General features: G+C 38.7%; 1 protein-coding gene across 1 annotated transcript; it reads left to right on the top strand.

Moving 5' to 3' along the window:
• The first annotated feature begins 16 nt into the window (after positions 1-16).
• LOC123667045 (sorting nexin-7-like) lies at positions 17-16,885 on the top strand. Its single transcript, XM_045601048.1, has 10 exons — positions 17-122; positions 2,539-2,687; positions 4,157-4,276; positions 5,363-5,504; positions 5,843-5,925; positions 12,453-12,544; positions 13,296-13,424; positions 13,817-14,016; positions 15,183-15,228; positions 15,648-16,885. Exons 2-10 carry the CDS (start codon positions 2,544-2,546, stop codon positions 16,138-16,140), a joined length of 1,449 nt encoding a protein of 482 aa, XP_045457004.1. The 5' UTR covers positions 17-122; positions 2,539-2,543; the 3' UTR covers positions 16,141-16,885.
• Positions 16,886-20,301: the final 3,416 nt, after the last annotated feature.

Here is a 20,301-nt window from a genome sequence, read left to right as displayed (position 1 = left end):
CAAATTGTCCAATCGTGTCACCCGTCAAGCGTAAGGCAAAAATGCAATTTTGATTGTTTCGAAAAGTGTTTTATCTTTATAATACCCGTGTATTGTAAATTAACCGGCATTTATTCACACAGGTAAGCTTATTGATATCATTGTTACTATTTTTATTATAATTTAAATATATAATTTTAAAAGAAATAGCGATAAATTCGCTAATACTTAGTGCACATGCAATATCGATCGAGTTAAGGTAAATAGGCCGAACTCCTTTCGCCTACCTTTCATTTTTATCGTTCCTTTTCTGATAAAGTGGCCTACATGTAAATAATTATACGTATCGTATACGCCTACTTTTTACCCGACTTTCAAAAAAGGAGGAGGTTCCCAATTCGACCGTATATTTTAAATATATACATTATACAACGTACCGGTGTACGCGAATTTCTTGATAACGTAAAAAATTTAGGTAGTTGAATAATATTACATTTTTGTTGGAGTAATCAATTTTACGGTTACTTTTTACATTATTAATTATTCAGTTATTGAATTTTCATATTTTTTTTTGTTTCTTTTATTTATGGAGCGTGCAAAAAGGATTTAATAAGATTTTTTTTCATCTATATTTTTTCAAGTTATGTATGCTTTTATATACGATAAATAAAAGTAAAAAAGCAGAATGGTTAAAAAAAATAATAAAATTATTTTAATTATAAAAAAATAAATAAATATGATGCACTGTATTTGTGTACAATGTGTAGGTATATTATAACAAGGTAATTGATGATTCATCGTGGAATTGCAATTGTTTTATATAATTAAACAAACAAAGAGTTATTGTGGAATAAAAATGCGCCACAGCATAAAGTTTGATTAAAAATCACCCATATATTATTTGATTGGGAGGTAATTGCAAAAGTGATCACCGCCAAACATAAATATTTAAAAAAAAATGTCAGAATCTGCTATTAATGTCTGGAATAAATTTCATTCTTTCAAACAAGGTCAAATATAATGTGAATTCCTTGGACATTATCTTATATATATAAATAAAAATTAATGGTGCTAAGCATAACTCGAGAATGGCTTGACTGATTCGACAATTTTTTTCTGTATGTTTTAGAAGGCCCACAGCCAGGCCACGGAAGGTTTTAATAAAAAAAATATTTTTTTTTTTTACTATTAACTTATGACAAAACAAATTCTGTCCAGCCAGCTAGTTTTATATTAAAAATAGTCTATTACAAAGAAGTTTACTTTGTAATTTTGAATATCATCTGATATCTCTATCAAATTACTCTCTAACAGTACTAATAACTTAACATAAATATACATTTTTTTTATTTATTACTTTGTTGCATACAGTAAAACACATTCACATAGTAAAAATAAACCAGAGTACAAAAAAAAAAATTATAGACAAATATTTAAGAACCTCAAGTTTCTTAAATATTTAATCTTTTATACTATAAAATTCTCATATCACAATGTTAGTTAAAATACTCCTCCGAAACGGCTGGACCGATTTTTTATGAAATTTAAATGATGAATTTGTGTGCATATTGGGTAGGTCTGACAATCGGTCAACATCTATTTTTCATACCCCTAAGTTATAAGGGAAGGAGGATTAAGGGGGTTTATAACATATATGGCAAAACAACGTTTGCGGGATCAGCTAGTAATTTTATATATAACTAGCTAACCCTGTATATTGCTTACCGCCATTTTTTTTTAAATTTTATACATCCAGATTTTTTTTTATTTTCTTTTATACTTCTTCTGACAATAACATACACAAAAAAAAAAGAAACTTTCCAATTAAATGGAGTCGTAGAAGTTACGTTACATCGTAGTGGTTAATTTTTATTTATATAGATGGGTCTGATTACTGATTAACAAGCTGATTAACACTGATTTAACAAGTGCTCAGTTCGCCTTTAAGTAGCTTAATAAAATAAAAACATCTATAGGAAACTTGTTCAGAGGTTATCCACATACATAAATTTACCTAAATTTTCTAAAACAGTCTTTGTGACCATACCGTCGATGATAGCATTGATTAATTAATAAAGGAGAAGCTATTTTCAATAAATAGGGTAGATGCAAAACTTTGTTTAACAAAAAATTGTCTAAGCTAAGTATAAATGTGTTTTTGTAACTATTGTAGTTGTAAATTTTATAGCAGTATATATGTGTTATATAAAATGTCTGAGACTGTTACTTGCGGACAAGCCTAAGGGCTTTATCAAGTAAATGTAACGTAATGCATGCTTTTCTTAATGTTACAAAGAAATTTAAAAAAAAACGTAATTAACAGACTTAAATGACGCTGTCCTGCTTGGAATAGCTATCAAAAATCGCTGACATACCGACAGCATCACCACCTACTGGCTCCGATTGTCTTTTCAAACCATTCATAACCCATTGAAACGTACACCAAATTGCAACTGCATAATTCGATTCAGTGGCTTAGGCGAAGTTAGGTAACAAACAGTCGTACAGAACAATTATACATATTAAGATATTATATATATCTATTTATATACATTGTAGATAAAATGGCGAGTGAGAGTAGCTCAGCAGTCTTGGACTTGAATGATGCAGATGCTACAGATACGGAAGCCCCGAGCGTGATCGACGCGGACGAGGTCCCCGATGGAGCCCCACTTATCATGGAGCATGGATATGATATCGCTGTGAAGGTACTTGAGTTGAGCATGGCCGTAGGTAGAGGACAAGGAACTGTCCGGACACTTTTCGCGACTCTTCTGTAATTGCTCAATTGAGCAGAATATAAATAAATAAATATCTACATAGTCGTCTGTTCCTAAAGTAAGCAACTTTATACTTGTGTTATAGGTATCAGCCGATTGGTATTACATATATACATATTTTTTTTTTCGATAAACATACTTATAAATTATATATATATATATTACACCCAGACTCGGGGTAGTGTGGTAGGGTGGTCACTACAAACTGCGCCAACGGGCTAGTCTGATATTGATGAAGGTAGTGGCAAAAAACTGCCTGGAGGGTTTCGAAGTAAAACTTACTCGTTCTTTACGCACGATTGATTTGGGGGGTAAGTCGGTGAATGCGTGTCGAGAGCGTTACGAAAAGTGTAACCGGGGAGGGGAACGGGAGTTGAGAGGGAGATGTGAGTTAGGTGGAGCTAAAGAAGTCTTTTTTTAAGTCGTGTGGTCTAAAGTGCATTCATTTTTACATACAACTCTTTTAAAATTGTTAAAAGTTCTCGGCTAAACATTGTCTGAACAAGTTTTCACAATTATTTAAATATGATTTGCAACTTTGTTCGTGTGAACTGGACGATTTTAGCGGTTCTGTTATCTGCCGTTAAAATATAGCCGATATCATTCAGTGCTAACATAGGATTTCACTAGTAGACGAAATCATAAAATCGGTCCAGATATTTTTGTGAATATCCATTATGAATATAATAAAATACAATAACGCAAAACTTCCCCCTTTATATTTGCATTAGTATAGATATTGTGTGTGAGTGTGAGTGTGTGGAGCGTGTGCGCAACGGTCACAGCACTGGTCATTAGGCCTTGTGGGTTTCCCCACCGTGCCTCGGAGAGCACGTTAAGCCGTCGGTCCCGGTTATCATGTACACCTGATAGCGATCGTTACTCATAGTAGGGAATAAATCCGCCAATCCGCATTGGAGCAGCGTGGCGCATTAAGCTCTGATTCTCCTCCTACATGGGGAAAGAGGTCTATGCCCAGCAGTGGGATATTACAGCTGAAGTGTAGTAGTCGACCAGAACAACCGCGGCTAAGGCAGTCTTGGCTCTGGCATGGCACGGCGCAATCGATGTATTCTGCTTGTAGCTTAATCTAGACTCTTTCAATAATTAATTTGTGTTTGTGCAAACGAATTAATTGTTACATGTCATATTATGATCTATAATTTGGCTAGGCAGGGTAGGCAACTCGAGCTCCTCTCCTTAAACCTACACCTAGGTCGCAAGTTCTGGGAACTGCTCCGAGTTTCTCCCTCTGCCACACGAGGGGCTAGGTACGGTGAATCCATCGGATGCTAAGAAGTTCGTCTCCCCCTTGTTAAGTAATAACTATCTTGTGTTACCTTTCATTGTAATTAATCAGTGTGACCTCCTTCCTTCAAATATTCATATTGTTACAGGTGGATGCTCCAATGAAACAGCTATCAACACTGGAGACGTTCGTAACTTATCGCGTGAGATGCGTGTGTGCACGCTGGAGCACCCCACCCCACGTCAGGCGACGGTACAACCACTTCAAAGTGAGCACACATATAATACAATAGAAAGATGAAAGACATTTCTTTAGTATGGTGAAAATTTAAAATCTGAAATTTTGCAAATAGTCATGAAAAAAAAAACCAAGAAAATTGACAGTAATTGTACATATAAAATATATAATAATATATACATATATATTATATAAAAAATATAAGCGTCTTCGGTGCAACAAAGCCAGCCCTGTGGTCACCAACCCGCCTGCCCAGCGTGCTGACTATGGGCAACACACATGAATTCACGTTATTTTTGGCGTAAACTTGTGGAGGTCTATACCCAGCAGTGGACTGTATAGGCTGTAATGATTTACATATAAAAATTCCATCTGCAACTACGCGTTATGCCCCAAAAAGGTAAATCGCTCTGCTTCGAGTTGGATTTCAAAAACCCAACACCGATTACATTTTTTTGCAGTTTAGTCTCAGCATGTTTTAAAAACCCCTAGAAATAGGGGGGGGGGGCACTTTCAAAACCTGTGACCTATGGCATAGGAATTTTTTTGGAGAACAATAGTTCTCTCAATCTTATTATACATTTTTTTTTCTGTGCATGTGTCACTGAACTCCTAAACAGCTGAACCGAGTAGGCTAAAATTTTGCATTTATATTGCTATAGGTTCATGGGTGGTTCGAAAACACTATTGGATTGTAGGTGGCGCTGCTATTGGTATGTCGTCAATCGAGACTACTGACTAACTGAGGTAGGGCACAGCAGGAATTTCCTGCTCAAAATATGGAGCAGCCCGACTGGGGTAGTACCTCGACCTTATAGAAGATAAATAATACTGTTTTCAAGCAGTATTGTGTTCCTGTTGGTGAGTAAGGTGACCAGAGCTCCTGGGGGGATTGGGTAGGCAACGCGCTTGCGATGCTTCTGATGTGGCAGGCGTCTATAAGCTACGGTAATCTCTTACCATCAGGTGAGCCGTAGCTTGTTTGCTGACCTAGTGACATAAAAATAAAAAAGCTGACCTAGTGACATAAAAATAAAAAAAATCGAATTGGGTACCTGTATTCTGGGCAGGACGTCTGCCGGGTCCGCTAGTATACATGTAATGAACTGTTTCACAGCTTCTCCACAAGCGTCTGGCAGCCGCCCACCCGCTGTTGGCGCCGCCGCCACTGCCGCCGCTACACTCGGCGAGGCAGCAACTCGATCGGTACTCGCCCTCCTTCGTCGCTGTGAGGTGTCTTGCCTTGCACTCCTTCCTTGGTGAGCTACGTTTCAGTCTGTAATATCCCACTGCTTTGTATAGGCCTCTTTGCCCATGTAGGAGAAAGATCAGAGCTTAATCCACCACGTTGCTCCAATGCGGGTTGGCGGATATATTCCCTACTGCGATAACAACCGGGACTGAAGGCTTAACGTGCTCTCCGAGGCACAGTGAGAAGACCCACAAGGACTGCACAAACACCCAGACCACGGCAAACACCTGTATACACAATGTCGATGTATATTGAAAGTTTATTAAGACAATATAATATGTACTCTATATGACAAGTGTCTATGAATTGTGTAACAATATATGATTTCAAATTTTTCGTTTCTAGATCGCATCGCAAAACATCCAATATTAACACACAGCGAGGACTTCAGACTGTTTCTGACAACGCCTGATGAAGAACTGGAAAAGGTATGTATGAAGCCACGTTACCCTCTCATATCGAAACCTCCCGCAGTGGAGCAGCGTGGTGGATTAAGCTCCTATCCTTCTCCTACATGAAGAAAGCGGCCTATGCCCAGCAGTGGGATGTTACGGGCCGAATGCGTATGCGTATCGAAACCTTGCTCTCAGTTAATATTGTAAGTTTTCAGCAAATATTTGGTCGCTGTTCGGATAGTGAATATAATGTTTTTCAACTTGTATTCTACATTATATTAAATAGTATGAGGTTATACCTTATTATATGTATGTGGTTTGTTCATACATGAGTTGTGCTTAAATTAAGTATAATCTGTATTCTGTTTTGTAATTAATATTTTAACTGTTTCACCGGTATTAGATAACACTATTTAACGGATGACAAACCAACAGATAAAAGTGTTTGATATTTATTTATTTATTTGTTTATTTATTTAAGCATACTAACAATATACATATTTTTACATTGTTATAATAAGCACATTAGGTATACAGTAAGGTCCTTAATACATATATCAATAACTAGTATGCATAACATTCAATTTTTTTTTCAGCTTGCATAACACAAAATAAAACTATTAATTACTTAAAAAAAGGATTACAAGTAGAATATAAAAAAGGTTTACAAAAGAGAATATTAAAAAAGAAAAAAAAAACTATATTATTTGTGAAAATGAGCAATAAGTTTCTTTTTAAATGCGTTATAATGATCACCAAATATGTCAATGCCTGGTAAATCTTTTGCAATTTTGTTATAATTCAAACACAGTTTAACCACGGGCGCCTGATTTCCCATATGAGTTTTTGATTTTGGAATATAAAAGATGTTATGGATTTTATTTCTTGGGTACCTACGTGGGACTGAAAGAGATATACGCTCAGCCAAGCTGCTACAATGTACATCATGATGCAGAATTTTATATAAAAAGCATAGCTCGAGAAGTGCGCGCCTGTCCCGAAGGCTCATCATCCCAAACCAAGCCAATCGTTGATTGTATGGCTGTCTGTGTGAGATGCCACTGGCAGAAAAAGCAAGATACCTCGTAAAAGTACGTTATATACTTTCTACGCGCTGTGAGTGCACAATATAGGTGGGGTTCCAAACAACACTAGCATATTCGAGAAGGCTGCGAACCAAGGCATTATATAAAACAATTTTTGTAGACCAAGAGAAACCGTTGGTATTGCGTCTAATAAAACCTAGCAAACGAGCCGCTTTCGTAACCATTTTGTCAATGTGGGATCTAAATGTCAATTTCTTATCAATAATGACTCCCAAATCTCTAATTTCCGCCACTTCCTGAAGTGATTTATTACCAATTAAGTAGCTTGAAACAAGCGGTTTTTTTTCCTTGTGTATTTGATAAAGAAACATTTGTTAACATTGAGAGTCATGTTATTGGTATAGCACCATGTGGAAATAGCATTAAGATCTTCCTGAACTAAACCTGCATCTACATTATTATTTATTGTTTTATAAATTTTTAAATCGTCAGCGAACAAATAAATTTTGCAATGTTTTATTTTACTCGTAATATCGTTAATAAACACCAGAAATAAGAGTGGTCCCAAATGTGAACCTTGTGGTACACCGGAATTTGCCAAATATGTACCAGACTCAAAGCCATTGATAGCAACACTTTGGGGCCGCTTGCTTAAATACGACTCAAACCATTTTAATAAAGCACTCTAATAAAGCACTCTCAATCCCATACTGACCCAGCTTTTGGATTAGCAAAACATGATCGACTTTGTCAAAAGCACTGCTGAAGTCAGTATAAATTGCATCAACCTCCTGTCCACCATCAATCGCGCGCGACAAATCAGAGATAAATACTGATAAATTGATTTGAACAGAAAGACCCCTCCTAAAACCATGCTGTGCACCTGTAAGAAAACGTTCAAAATGGTTCGATATTACCGGATATAATATCTTTTCGAATAGCTTTGCAAAGCACGAGAGAATCGATATTGGACGATAATTCTGTATATCCATGCGATCACCTTTTTTGTGTACGGGAACAATTCTCGCCTTTTTCCACTCTTCAGGGAAAACTCCCTCCCTTAACGATCGAAATATATTGATATATTGATATATTTATTTATTAAATATATTTATTAAATATATTGATATATTTTTTGTAATCGAATTTCACTATATTTATGAGATATTTCTATTCGCAAATATAAAGCTGTGTGGTTACGGCACTAAAGAATTTAGCCACCCCATCTCTTCCCGTGGGTGTCGTAAGAGGCGACTAAGGGATAGCACAGTTCCACTACCACCGTGAAACTTAAAAGGCCGACCGATGGCGGGATAGCCATCCAACTGCTGGCTTTTTAAATGCACAGACCGAGGACGGGCAGCAGCGTCTTCGGTGCGACAAAGTCAGCCCTGCGGTCACCAACCCGCCTGCCCAGCGTGGTGACTATGGGCAAAAACCCCCATGAGTTCGAACTTAAAAATAAGGCCCTCAGTTCCCGGCAGCCCCACTATTCCCGGCTACGGCAGCGGCCGTGGTAACGGTGGGGTAGAGGGTGCCAAGAATCACCGGGGTACGGGAGGCTGCCATAGAAAAATATTCCTGGCTACGTATAATGGACGCACGCTACGGTTGGACCATCACCTCACCGAACTTGAGGTAGAACTTAGTCACATTAAGTGGAGCGTACTGGGGTTGTCTGAAGTCCGAAGAGAGGGAGAGGACACGATGATCCTGGACTCCGGGCACTTGTTCTACTTCCGTGAAGGTGATGGGCTTTCCCAAGGTGGCGTCTGTTTTCTGGTTCACAAGACTCTCACTAACAACGTTGTGGAAGTCAGTAGTGTGTCGACCCGGGTAGCGTACCTTGTACTTAAGCTCACCGACAGGTACTCCCTGAAAGTGATACAGGTATATGCGCCGACCTCGGCACACTCTGATGATGAAGTCGAAGCCTTGTATGAAGATATTACAAGGGCCATACATGGCACTACTTCGACCTTCTACAGCGTTGTTATGGGAGACTTCAACGCTAAAGTGGGAGTACAAGGCCGCGACGGATCGAGCATCGGACCACACGGATTGGGGCACAGGAATCACAGGGGGCAGACGCTTGTCAACTTCCTCGAATCGGAGGGGCTCTTCTTGATGAACTCATTTTTTGAGAAGAAGCCCCAAAGGAGGTGGACATGGCAAAGCCCCGATACTGTGACGAGGAACGAGATAGATTTCATCATAGCGGATAAAAGGCATATATTCAGAGATGTCTCAGTGGTTAACAGGTTTAACACCGGCAGCGACCACCGGCTAGTACGGGGCACTCTGAATATATGTCTCCGAAAGGAGCGGACCCGCTTGATGAAATCTACTCTCCGACCTACGCTGCCCCAAATACTATGTGGCTCCGAGCAGTTTCAGTTGGAACTCCAAAACCGATTCGATTCGCTGGAAACTACTAGCGACGTGGACGAGATAACCGACAACGTGGTGAAGACGGTGTGTACACTGGGTCGCAGGCACTTTCCACCAACAAAGCCAACGAAGCAGTCCAAACTTTCTCCCGAAGCCTTGGATCTGATGCGGCAGAGGCGCGAGTTGCCGGCTGCTTCGCCAGAACAGAGGGCTCTTTCCAAGAGGGTACGGAAAATTATTCGCCGAGACCTCCGCTGCTCAAATACGAGAGAGGTTGCTACTCTGATTGAGCAGAATAGGGGGTCTAAAGTTTTCCAAAGACCATTGGGGAGAAGCCTTCTTGCGAAGCTTAAAACAGCAGATGGCAGAACCGTCTGCTCTCGCCCTCAGGTCCGAGAAGAGGTTGAGAATTTTTATGGACAGCTGTACTCGTCGAGCGCACGCAAGCCTGCGACTTGGGACACCGAAGATCCACGGGCACCATTGTTGCGCCATTATTCGGAGTGTATCCCGGACTTCGAAGAGGATGAGATTGGTGCAGCGCTCGGGCAGCTTAAAAACGGGAGGGCCCCGGGGGATGACGGAGTTACCACTGAACTCCTTAAAGCCGCAGGGCGACCTGTCCTGAAAGCCTTGGCAAGACTATTTAACGCCGTCATCCACCGAGGTACCACGCCGGAGGCGTGGTCCAGGAGTGTGGTGGTGCTGTTCTTTAAAAGAGGCGATAAGTCTCTGTTAAAGAATTACAGACCGATCTCACTTCTGAGCCACGTCTATAAGCTGTTTTCGAGGATTGTTACGAATCGTCTCGCCAGAAGACTCGACGAATTCCAACCACCAGAGCAGGCTGGGTTTCGAAATGGCTACAGCACCGTGGACCACATCCATACTGTTCGGCAGATTATCCAAAAGACGGAAGAATATAATCAACCGCTGTGTATGGCATTTGTGGACTACGAGAAAGCCTTTGACTCCGTCGAGACCTGGGCTGTCCTGGACTCTCTGCAGAGATGTCATATCGACTGGCGATATATCGAGGTACTAAAATCTATGTACGGCGCGGCGACGATGACCGTTCATGTCAATGACCAAAGAACAAGACCTATTTCCCTCCGGCGCGGGGTAAGACAGGGGGATGTAATATCACCGAAACTGTTTACCACTGCGCTAGAGGATGTTTTTAAGACCTTAGATTGGGGGGAACGGGGCATCAACGTCAACGGTGAATTCATCTCTCACCTTCGTTTCGCCGACGATATTGTCATCTTTGCGGAGACGCTGGATGAGTTAGGCCAAATGCTGGCCGGCCTAAACGAGTCCTCTCGACGTGTCGGTCTCTGTATGAACTTGGATAAGACGAAAGTTATGTTTAACAACCAAGTCATACCGATACCGGTATCGGTCGATGGTACCCTTCTCGAGGTTGTTCAGGATTATATTTACCTAGGCCATACTATCCAACTAGGCCGCAACAACTTCGAGAAGGAGGCCGATAGGAGGATTCGGTTGGGCTGGGCGGCGTTTGGCAGACTCCGTCAAGTCTTCACTTCGAAGATTCCACAATGCTTGAAGACAAAAGTTTTCGAGCAATGCGTCCTGCCTGTGTTAACATACGGAGCCGAGACGTGGACACTGACCAAGGGACTGGTCCACAAGTTTAAAGTCGCTCAACGTGCAATGGAACGGGCTATGCTTGGGGTCTCTCTCAAAGACAGGATTAGAAATGAGACTATCCGCGAGAGAACGAAAGTAACCGACATAGCCCACAGAATTAGCAAGTTGAAGTGGCAGTGGGCTGGTCATCTGTGTCGCAGGACCGATGGCCGTTGGAGTAGACGGGTCCTAGAGTGGAGACCGCGTCTTGGCAAACGCAGTGTGGGACGTCCTCCGGCCCGTTGGACCGACGATCTACGTAAGATTGCCGGTGTAGGCTGGATGAGGATTGCGGAAGACCGAGATATGTGGCGCGAACTTGGGGAGGCCTATGTCCAGCAGTGGACTGCGATAGGCTGAAGTGAAATATAAAGCTCGAAGTTCCTCACTTCATTATCACTTCAGCCTACCCCAGTCTACTGCTGGATATAGGCCGTGTGTGTTGCCCATAGTCACCACGCTGGGCAGGCGGGTTGGTGACCGCAGGGCTGGCTTTGTCGCACCAAAGACCGCCCGTCTTCGGCCTTTGTATTTGAAAACTGCTTTATTACATGTGTTAAAATATAGTACACACAAACTTTATTTTTTAAATTCTCTTTTATACAAACCTTGTCCACACAAAAAGAAGTTAAAAAAAATTACTAAACATTTTTGAATATCATTCTAAAATGATTCAAAAAATTACTATCCAATTTGTTTTAGACATACGGAAAAAAATAAATGTATCGATAAAAATTAAGAACAATTTTATCGATATTAGACAATGACATCACTACGTGATCATGTAACAAAATACTAACAGTTTAAAAAGCATTTAGTACGCAATACTTGCAAAGGGACCACTCACGCACTCATTTCCAAGTGTAATCGAAGCCAGCAGCTGCATGGTTATTTCGCCATCGGTCAAAATTGTAATTTACTAATTAAGAATCTGTTGGTAAGAATTTGTTCGTAGCTTATTATTCAGAATGAACTTAATCCAAATCCGGTAAACCCCTTACTGTAATAACTTCTGCTAAATATATACATAAATAAGGCTGTTAAAGTAGGGCACATCAAGAAATATCCTGCTGAAAATCTAGAACAGCCTCGGTGTGTGTGTGACTGAGGAAGTACCGTAACCTTACTGAAGACACAGCTAAAGTAGTTGTAAATATCACTACTCTCGAGTACTGTTGTGTTACTGTGGTGAGGTAGCTACTATATATATATATATATATATATATATATATATATATATATATATCAGCTGACCCCGCAAATGTTGTTTTGCCATATATGTTATTAACCCCCTTAATCCCCCCTCCCTTATAACTTAGAAGTATGAAAGATAAATGTTGGCCGACTTACAGATCCACCCGATATGCACACAAAATTTCGTAAAAATCTGTCCAGTCGTTTCGGATGAGTATGTTAACTATCATTGTGACATTGTGTGTGTGTGAATAAAATATTGTATTAATTTTCTAGGTTTTCAAAAGCGAGAACAACGCTCTGAATCTGTGGGGCATCAGTAACGCTCTGTACGGCAGCACTGAGTCGAAACCTGCCAATGGTGCCAGGTAGTAATAAAATATTAATTTTAACCTTATTCACCTAAAAATAGAGTATATTTTTCAACATCATTACGACCAGTCAAGGCATTAATATTAGTTAAAAGAAAGTATTTTGGGTAAACGCATACAGTTTCGGACAAAACACAAAATGAAACACAGGACTGATAATTATTAAGAGTAACTACTGAGTCGAGTTATTTGTCAATCATTCTCAGTAGATTAGAGTAGATTACATTCTGAATTGTATAACTCCATATGAAGTAACTAATTAATTGAAACTAATAAAACTGCGTCGTGGTTACGGCATCAAAGAATATAGCCACCCCCTCTCTTCCCGTGGGTGTCGTAAGAGGCGACTACACACAGTTCCACTACTACCATCCAACTGCTGGCTTTGAAATACACAGGTCGAAGATGGGCAAGAGCGTCTTCGGTGCGACAAAGCCAGCTCTGCGGTCACTAACCCGCCTGCCTAGCGTGGTGACTATGGGCAAAACACATGAGTTCACGCCATTTTTGGCGTGAACTCAAGTAGTGGACTGCGAAATTTTTTATACGACTAGGTCGGCAAATAAGGATTTGGTCCAATTGATGTGGGATGGTAAGGACCGTAGTCTTTAGACGTCTGCAACACCAGAGTCATCCGTGCAGTACTATCCTACCCAATTTTTTTCAAAATCCTTCTTTATAATATTTCCTTCCTTCCTTATAATATTAATAAATATAATAGCTGATGTAATTGTGATGAATGTTTCAGAGTAAAAGACCCAGAGTTTAGCGCGGCAGCGGACTACCTCCAGTCGTTAGAACAAAAGTTAACCACGCTGTGTTCGCTCACCACCAAGCTCTACAAGGGCTCCGTCTCCCTCAGCACGGAGCTGATGAGGTAAGTCTCTAAATATGAATATTGGATACAGACGTTAAATTCAATCATATATATGCTATTTACCATTTATGAAATATATTTTAATTTGAGATTAACACGCAATAAGTACAGTTTATTTTTATACAACTAGGTTTGTAAAGAACGGTTTATCTGATGATAAGTGATTACCGTAGTCTATAGACGCCTGCAACACCAGAAGCATCGCAAGCGTGTTGCCGAACATTTGTTCTGTTGACTTTACTCACCACAGGAAAACAACACTGCTTAAAGCGTTATTACTGTGATCTTCTGTAAGATCGCGGTACTCCCCCAGTCGGGCTCCAGGTTCCGAGCAGGACATGTCCTGCCGTACCTCAGTTAGAACAAAGAGAATGACGAGTGGCCGTGGGCAGCATGCGGCGCGCGTGCGACGCGTGGGCGGTGCAGGCGGGCGGGCGGCTGGGCGGCGCGGCGGCGGCGTGCGGGGCGGGCGCGGGCGCGGCGGGCGCGCCGCGGGCCGCCGCGCCGCTGCGGCACCGCGCCGCGCTGCCCGCGCTCGCCGCCTACGCGCACGCGCACGCCGACAAGATCCGCGCCCGGGACGCGCTGCACGGTATGTAGCCGTCGTCTGGGTACTAGCTGACCGCGCCGCGCTGCACGGTATGTAGCCGTCGTCTGGGTACTAGCTGACCGCGCCGCGCTGCACGGTATGTAGCCGTCGTCTGTGTGCTAGCTGACCGCACCGCGCTGCACGGTATGTAGCCGTCGTCTGGGTACTAGCTGACCGCGCCGCGCTGCACGGTATGTAGCCGTCGTCTGTGTGCTAGCTGACCGCACCGCGCTGCACGGTACGTAGCCGTCGTCTGGGTACTAGCTGACCGCGCCGCGCTGCACGGTATGTAGCAGTCGTCTGTGTGCTAGCTGACCGCACCGCGCTGCACGGTACGTAGCCGTCGTCTGGGTACTAGCTGACCGCGCCGCGCTGCACAGTATGTAGCCGTCGTCTGGGTACTAGCTGACCGCGCCGCGCTGCACGGTATGTAGCCGTCGTCTGGGTACTAGCTGACCGCGCCGCGCTGCACGGTATGTAGCCGTCGTGTGTGTGCTCGCTACACGAGTACTAGCTGACCGCGCCGCGCTGCACGGTATGTAGCCGTCGTCTGAGTACTAGCTATAAATATTTTGGAGTCATATTGCTTTTTAATTAAACATGTTTACATTAAGACATTACTTTAAAATGAATTTATAATGAAACAACTTCTTCGGAATTTATCGCGATTTATTAAGTTTTTAAGATGATAGACGTTTTGAATACTTTACAGCAACCGTTGTCACGGGAGGTCTATCAATAATCCGAAAAAGTTGTTTCATTGTAATGAATGAAATTCGCGTATTTAAAATAATATTAGGAAACAATATTAAGACATTACACTAAAACTCAGGCACTCAACGTAGTGTTGGGTAAAAACCAATAAAGAACACTAAAACTAATAAAAATTCAGATGTAAGTTTGAGATGTTGATCTCCTATTTGTGCAATCAAAAGTTCTTATTTATTAGTTCAAAAGACATAATGGTCATATTTATCTCGTCTGATAGCCTATCAGCGACTTATGTGAGAGATAAGAGTTTATCAGCGACTTGTAAAAGTCCCAGTTTTCATTTTAGTACATAAAATATACGCCAGCTTGCATTAGGACTGCTTATCAGATTATACTCCAAACCTTGAGAGAGGTCAAATTTTAATTCGTTTTAATTATAAATTTAATTTGTCTTACAGCCGCCTACGTGTCCGGTAACAACGCGACAGACGAAGTACATAACAGGTAACTCAAAATAATAATAATAATTAAAGGCATTTTGCAGAACAAATGTCACCTACTTCTATTATAAAATATATATACCTACTAGCGATCTCTGTCGGTCCATATTTTTTACACGACAAGTAATCACCAACATATCAAAGTCTACTAAACCTTCTCCGAACCACGCTGCATCTTATAATATAAGTATTATTCCGATCGGCTCAGTAGTTTTCGCAGTACAACCAAACAAAAACCCCGGTTCTCCATTTATTAGTATAGAGAAAAGGATAATATCTTAGTAAAATAGGCAAAAATCAGAAGAAATTAGAATGTAAATTTGTCACAAAACTTAAAAATAATCGAAGTTTATTGACCTTAGTTTAGTGACATTTGGACGAACAACGAAATTTTTTGATTAATTTGTAATATTAAAATTACAGATTAGAACAAGCCTCAGAAGCACTGCGCTCGGAATTATCCGATTGGATACCAAAGACACACGCAGAAATCAAATCCCTACTACTAGACCTCGCCGACAGACAAGTGAACATACACACACAAACACTGATGGGCTGGGAGCACGCCCTAAAACTGTCAACAGAGGACATATCGGAAGTTTTCAAAACTGTATCAAAAACCGCTGTGCAAAATCTCTCGCCATCGAAATGTAGGACGATAACAACACCCAATGAGACAGAGAATGATGTAGATAATTACAGCAACGATTCCGATGTCCAGGATGTTCCTAATAACTCGGACGGCTCGAAGGACCATATCCAGGATGATCCAAAAGATTCAAATACAAATGTTGTTCAAGATAGTGTTCAAAATGGCGATTGTGGGAAGTCTGACTCCATTAAGGAGGATAGTTCGAAAACTGATTCGAAGTTTTCAGACCCCTTGCAAGATTTCTCCGAAGTTGATTTGTTGTGATTCTGCGATACAATCTTTTGTAACATTCTCAAAGACCTTTGAAGTGTTTTTCATATCGAAATTAATGTTATATGTACATAGCTACAGAATAGTGTTAAAATTAAATTATTAATGTAATCATTCTTCCGGTTTGTTCTACTTATTTATTTATATATAGGCTATATAATGTCAAGTTTCGAATCTGAAGATGCAATAATGTTAATCAAACAAAGTGTTTGAAATTTGAGCATAATATATTCTGTTCATTTAAATTATAGGCTATATAATGTCAAATTACGACTCCGAAGATGCAATAATGATAATCAAACAATCTGTTTGGAATTTGAGCATAATATAATCTGTTCATTTAAATTATAGGCTATATAATGTCAAGTTACGACTCCGAAGATGCAATACTGATAATCATACAATCTGTTTCGAATTTGAGCATAATATATTCTGTTCATTGAAATTGTAGGCTATATAATGTCAAGTTACGACTCCGAAGATGCAATAATGATAATCAAACAATCTGTTTGGAATTTGAGCATAATATATTCTGTTCATTGAAATTATAGGCTATATAACGTCAAGGTACGAGTCATTAGATGCAATAAATTTGTCAAATGTGGAATTTAAAAATAAGGAAACGCAGCTAGCGTCTAGTAGTAAGAGTGGCCAAATTAACAAAAAAAAAAAATATGTATATGTTTACAAGTTTACTTTTTACAGGGTTTGAAACTAAATAAAATGTTGGTCTCATCTGGAACTTTTCTAATTCCGAACTGTACCAGGGTTGTCACGTTAAGGGGAGTAAAAGTGTGGGATTTCGAAAATATAAAATGAAAATAGCAATGTACATACTTATGTTTAATTATTTATAGTTGAAGCTTGAAATAACCAGATTTCCACATCCCAAAAGTGATTTACTTGTCCGATCTTGTCACACGATGTCACATGTTACTTTTATCTCCGCGAAATTTTATTATTGTATAGTGTTACACGGGAACAGGTGTTAACAGGGAAATGCTCAAATATTTGATGGATTCTAGAAATTTAAATAGTTTTGGTTACCGGGAATAATTTTTCACTAAGACATTGGCGTAAGCACAGCGGGGCAAAATGGGGCATTTGCCCCACCCAGGCTCGCCGCTAGTAATAAATATTTTAGTTTTAATAAGGGAATTTTAGATCAATTTAGTCAAAACCTCCGCAAGCGAATTATTGAAGTAGGTAAGATAGTAAAGGTAAATGAAAGGCTGTAGCAAGAAAAGCATTGTTAATCATTTACTTATCGAGTTTTACATTTGTTTTGCCCCATCCTTAAAAAAAATTGGGTTCGCCCATGTGCACTGTGCACTAAGTGCAATCTATTTTCAGAAATCACATCGAAATATGGAATGAAATGGTCAGTCCACTGCTGGACATAGGCCTACCCAAGTAATGAAATGTATAATAATGCTATTTAAATATATAAAGCTCAGTAATAATTTATTTTAGTTAAACATTATCGTTAATTGTTATTTCATTCTTAGTTACCCTCCAAAATCGTGTTTACGTCTTGCCTCATAAATTTTTTCATAGAAGCGTTATTTGTTGCTATTTAAAAAAAATGTTGACTTACGATTAAAAAACTTAAATTGTAGTTTATTTCTTAAATCTCATTTAGGCGAAAATTTTCAAAAGTGGTCACTTCAAAACGAAAATGATTTTTCTTTTTTGTAATTTTTTAACGTGTTTAAAATATAATATTTGGATTATTACTTTCAATTTTATATACAAATAATTTGTCAGTAATTTAATTAAGATAAAATAAAATTTAAGATTTTTTTATTACAAATTTCTAGTTGTAAAACTGTGTGTGTATCAGATCCGACACACGACTTGAGTTTGACTTGGACTCCTTGTTTACTCTTTAAGACCAATTACCGTGATATTTATAATTATATTTACCTCTTTCTCGCAAGCTACGTTGTTGTAAAACGTCACTGTCAGGGCAAGTCAGCGGTACTGTTTCACATATTTCATTCACCATATTTCTTTCATAAGCAAGCGACGGCTCACCTGATGGTAAGTGATTGCCGTAGCTTATAGACGTCTGCAACATCAGAAGCATCGCAAGCGTGTTACCGACCAACGTCACCTTACTCACCAACAGGAAAACAACACTGCTTGAAAATATTATTTAGCTGTCATCTTCTGTAAGGTCGAGTTACTACCCCAGTCGGGCTGCTCCATATTTTGAACTGGAAATTTCCTGCTGTACTCTACTGCATGTAAATATTTTGGTCATACCAGTCTTTACATTGTTTTTTAAGGAGTGAACTCCTAAATCCTATAATATTATACATAAATTAAATAACAGTTAAATATCTAGGAATTAGAAAAGTTAAATTTTAATTATGTAAAATAAATAAAATCAATAGATTTTGTGTATATTTCTGTTAAAAATAAGTAATTTATCTTTAATAAACATTATAAACTCATTCAGAAATCAATATTAAACTTTATACTGTGTGGATAATTAAATTTACGAACAAATTCTTTAAATCATAATAATAATATATACCAATGGTATGGTATGATACCATAGACAATACATTCTGTAACTATAATTTTTTTTTTATTTATTTAATTTAGTTTTTTTTTATATTAAAGGTATCAACAAAAAAAATATAGAAAAAATATAAAACCTTAGTCAGAGATTAGCAAAAAAAGTTTTTATATATCAATCAAAGATCACATCACTACTTTATATTTAAACGTATATCAATCTGTGACAACGGACGCATAACTATGCATAAGATAAAATGCAGTAAATTAAACCAAATATACTACATACGTAGAGACAGATTTACAAATTTGCCCCCAGTAGGTTGTAAATTTTGTCATCCATACTGACCTCTAAATGGGAAAAAGGTAAAAACAGCGTATGTATTAGGTATGTGTTAATAAATAATCGATAATTCCGGCTTTTTGGGCCGTCAATCCCATAATTTATAAAATTATCGAGTCAAGAGAAAGTACATTTTTGTAGACCTTTTTTTGTTATCCATTGTTGTACAACATTCATTTTCTGGATGTATATAATGTTTCAAAAATAAAGTGTATGCGAAATTTGCCGCCTTTATATTTATTAAATAAATGAGATACGGTAGGAAATCGTGCGACAATTGCGCAATTATTGCAAATTATAATTTCAGAAATGCAATTCACCCAGGAATTTATAATCTATTATAAGAAATATTCACACACATTAATTCACTATTAATATTATAAAGCTAAAGAGTTTGTTTGTTTGAACGCGCTAATCTCAGTAACTATTGGTTTGAATTGAAAAATTATTTTTGCGGAGTTCATTTACAGACGAAGGCAATATAGGCTATATAATTTTTTAGTTTTTTTTTCTCAAATTAACACGGGTGAAACCGCAGCGCGCAACTGGTTACATTACATTTTAAAAACAACTATAATATATAAAATATCATATCATTACTCCATGTTGCCACATACACATACATACATATATTGTAAATAATACATAAAATTAATAAATATTAATTTTATTAAAATGTATTTTTTTTTAATTTAATCATCTTTATAAAAGCGGGAAACTAATGTCCTTTTAAAATGTTTTTTATTGTCTATGTTCCTGATGCTGGTAATGTTAAAAGTTTTTTTCTGTCCGATATTTCTGTTCGCAATCACGCATTTTATTATTTAAGGTGAAACATATCAAAAGTCACTGTTTTACCTTCTGCTGGTAAAGCCTATCACTTACATAAATGCTAGATAAACTATCGGGCAATCTCTAAAGCAGTCTATTGGTAGTGAAATCGTTAAAATTAATTTCCCGCCTTTTTCAATGTCATAAATAGTTTTGTATCCGTCATTTGTATATAATTACGTTTGTTTTGTAAATAATAAAAGTATTTATTGTCTCCAGTTGATTATTAAAAAATTTCAGTATTATATTGAAGTTTTATTTGTATTGATATATACCTTGATATAAACTTTTAAAATTAAACATATTTTGGGAGGTTGGCAAAGTTAGTATGGCCCGCTTCTCGCTCCAGTTTTTTGGGTTCGATTACAAAATCTGAGAGAGGCAAAGGTGTAAGGTATTGCTTCAACCTGAATATTCCACTACTGGGCATAGGCCTCTTTCTCCATGTAGGAAAA

The sequence above is a fragment of the Melitaea cinxia genome, chromosome 27, assembly GCF_905220565.1.
Source record: "Melitaea cinxia chromosome 27, ilMelCinx1.1, whole genome shotgun sequence".
In the NCBI taxonomy this organism is placed as follows: domain Eukaryota; kingdom Metazoa; phylum Arthropoda; class Insecta; order Lepidoptera; family Nymphalidae; genus Melitaea; species Melitaea cinxia.
Note: the sequence above shows the minus strand (reverse complement) of the source record. Positions and strands in the feature narration are given on the sequence as shown.

What these genes read in the sequence shown, in the direction of transcription:
- LOC123667045 (XM_045601048.1), top strand. Translation starts at nt 2,544, where the DNA reads ATGGCGAGTGAGAGTAGCTCAGCAGTCTTGGACTTGAATGATGCAGAT. An exon ending in AAACCTGCCAATGGTGCCAG is followed by an intron (nt 12,545 to 13,295) that starts GTAGTAATAAAA and finishes TGAATGTTTCAG; the next exon opens with AGTAAAAGACCCAGAGTTTA. An exon ending in ACAGACGAAGTACATAACAG is followed by an intron (nt 15,229 to 15,647) that starts GTAACTCAAAAT and finishes TTAAAATTACAG; the next exon opens with ATTAGAACAAGCCTCAGAAG.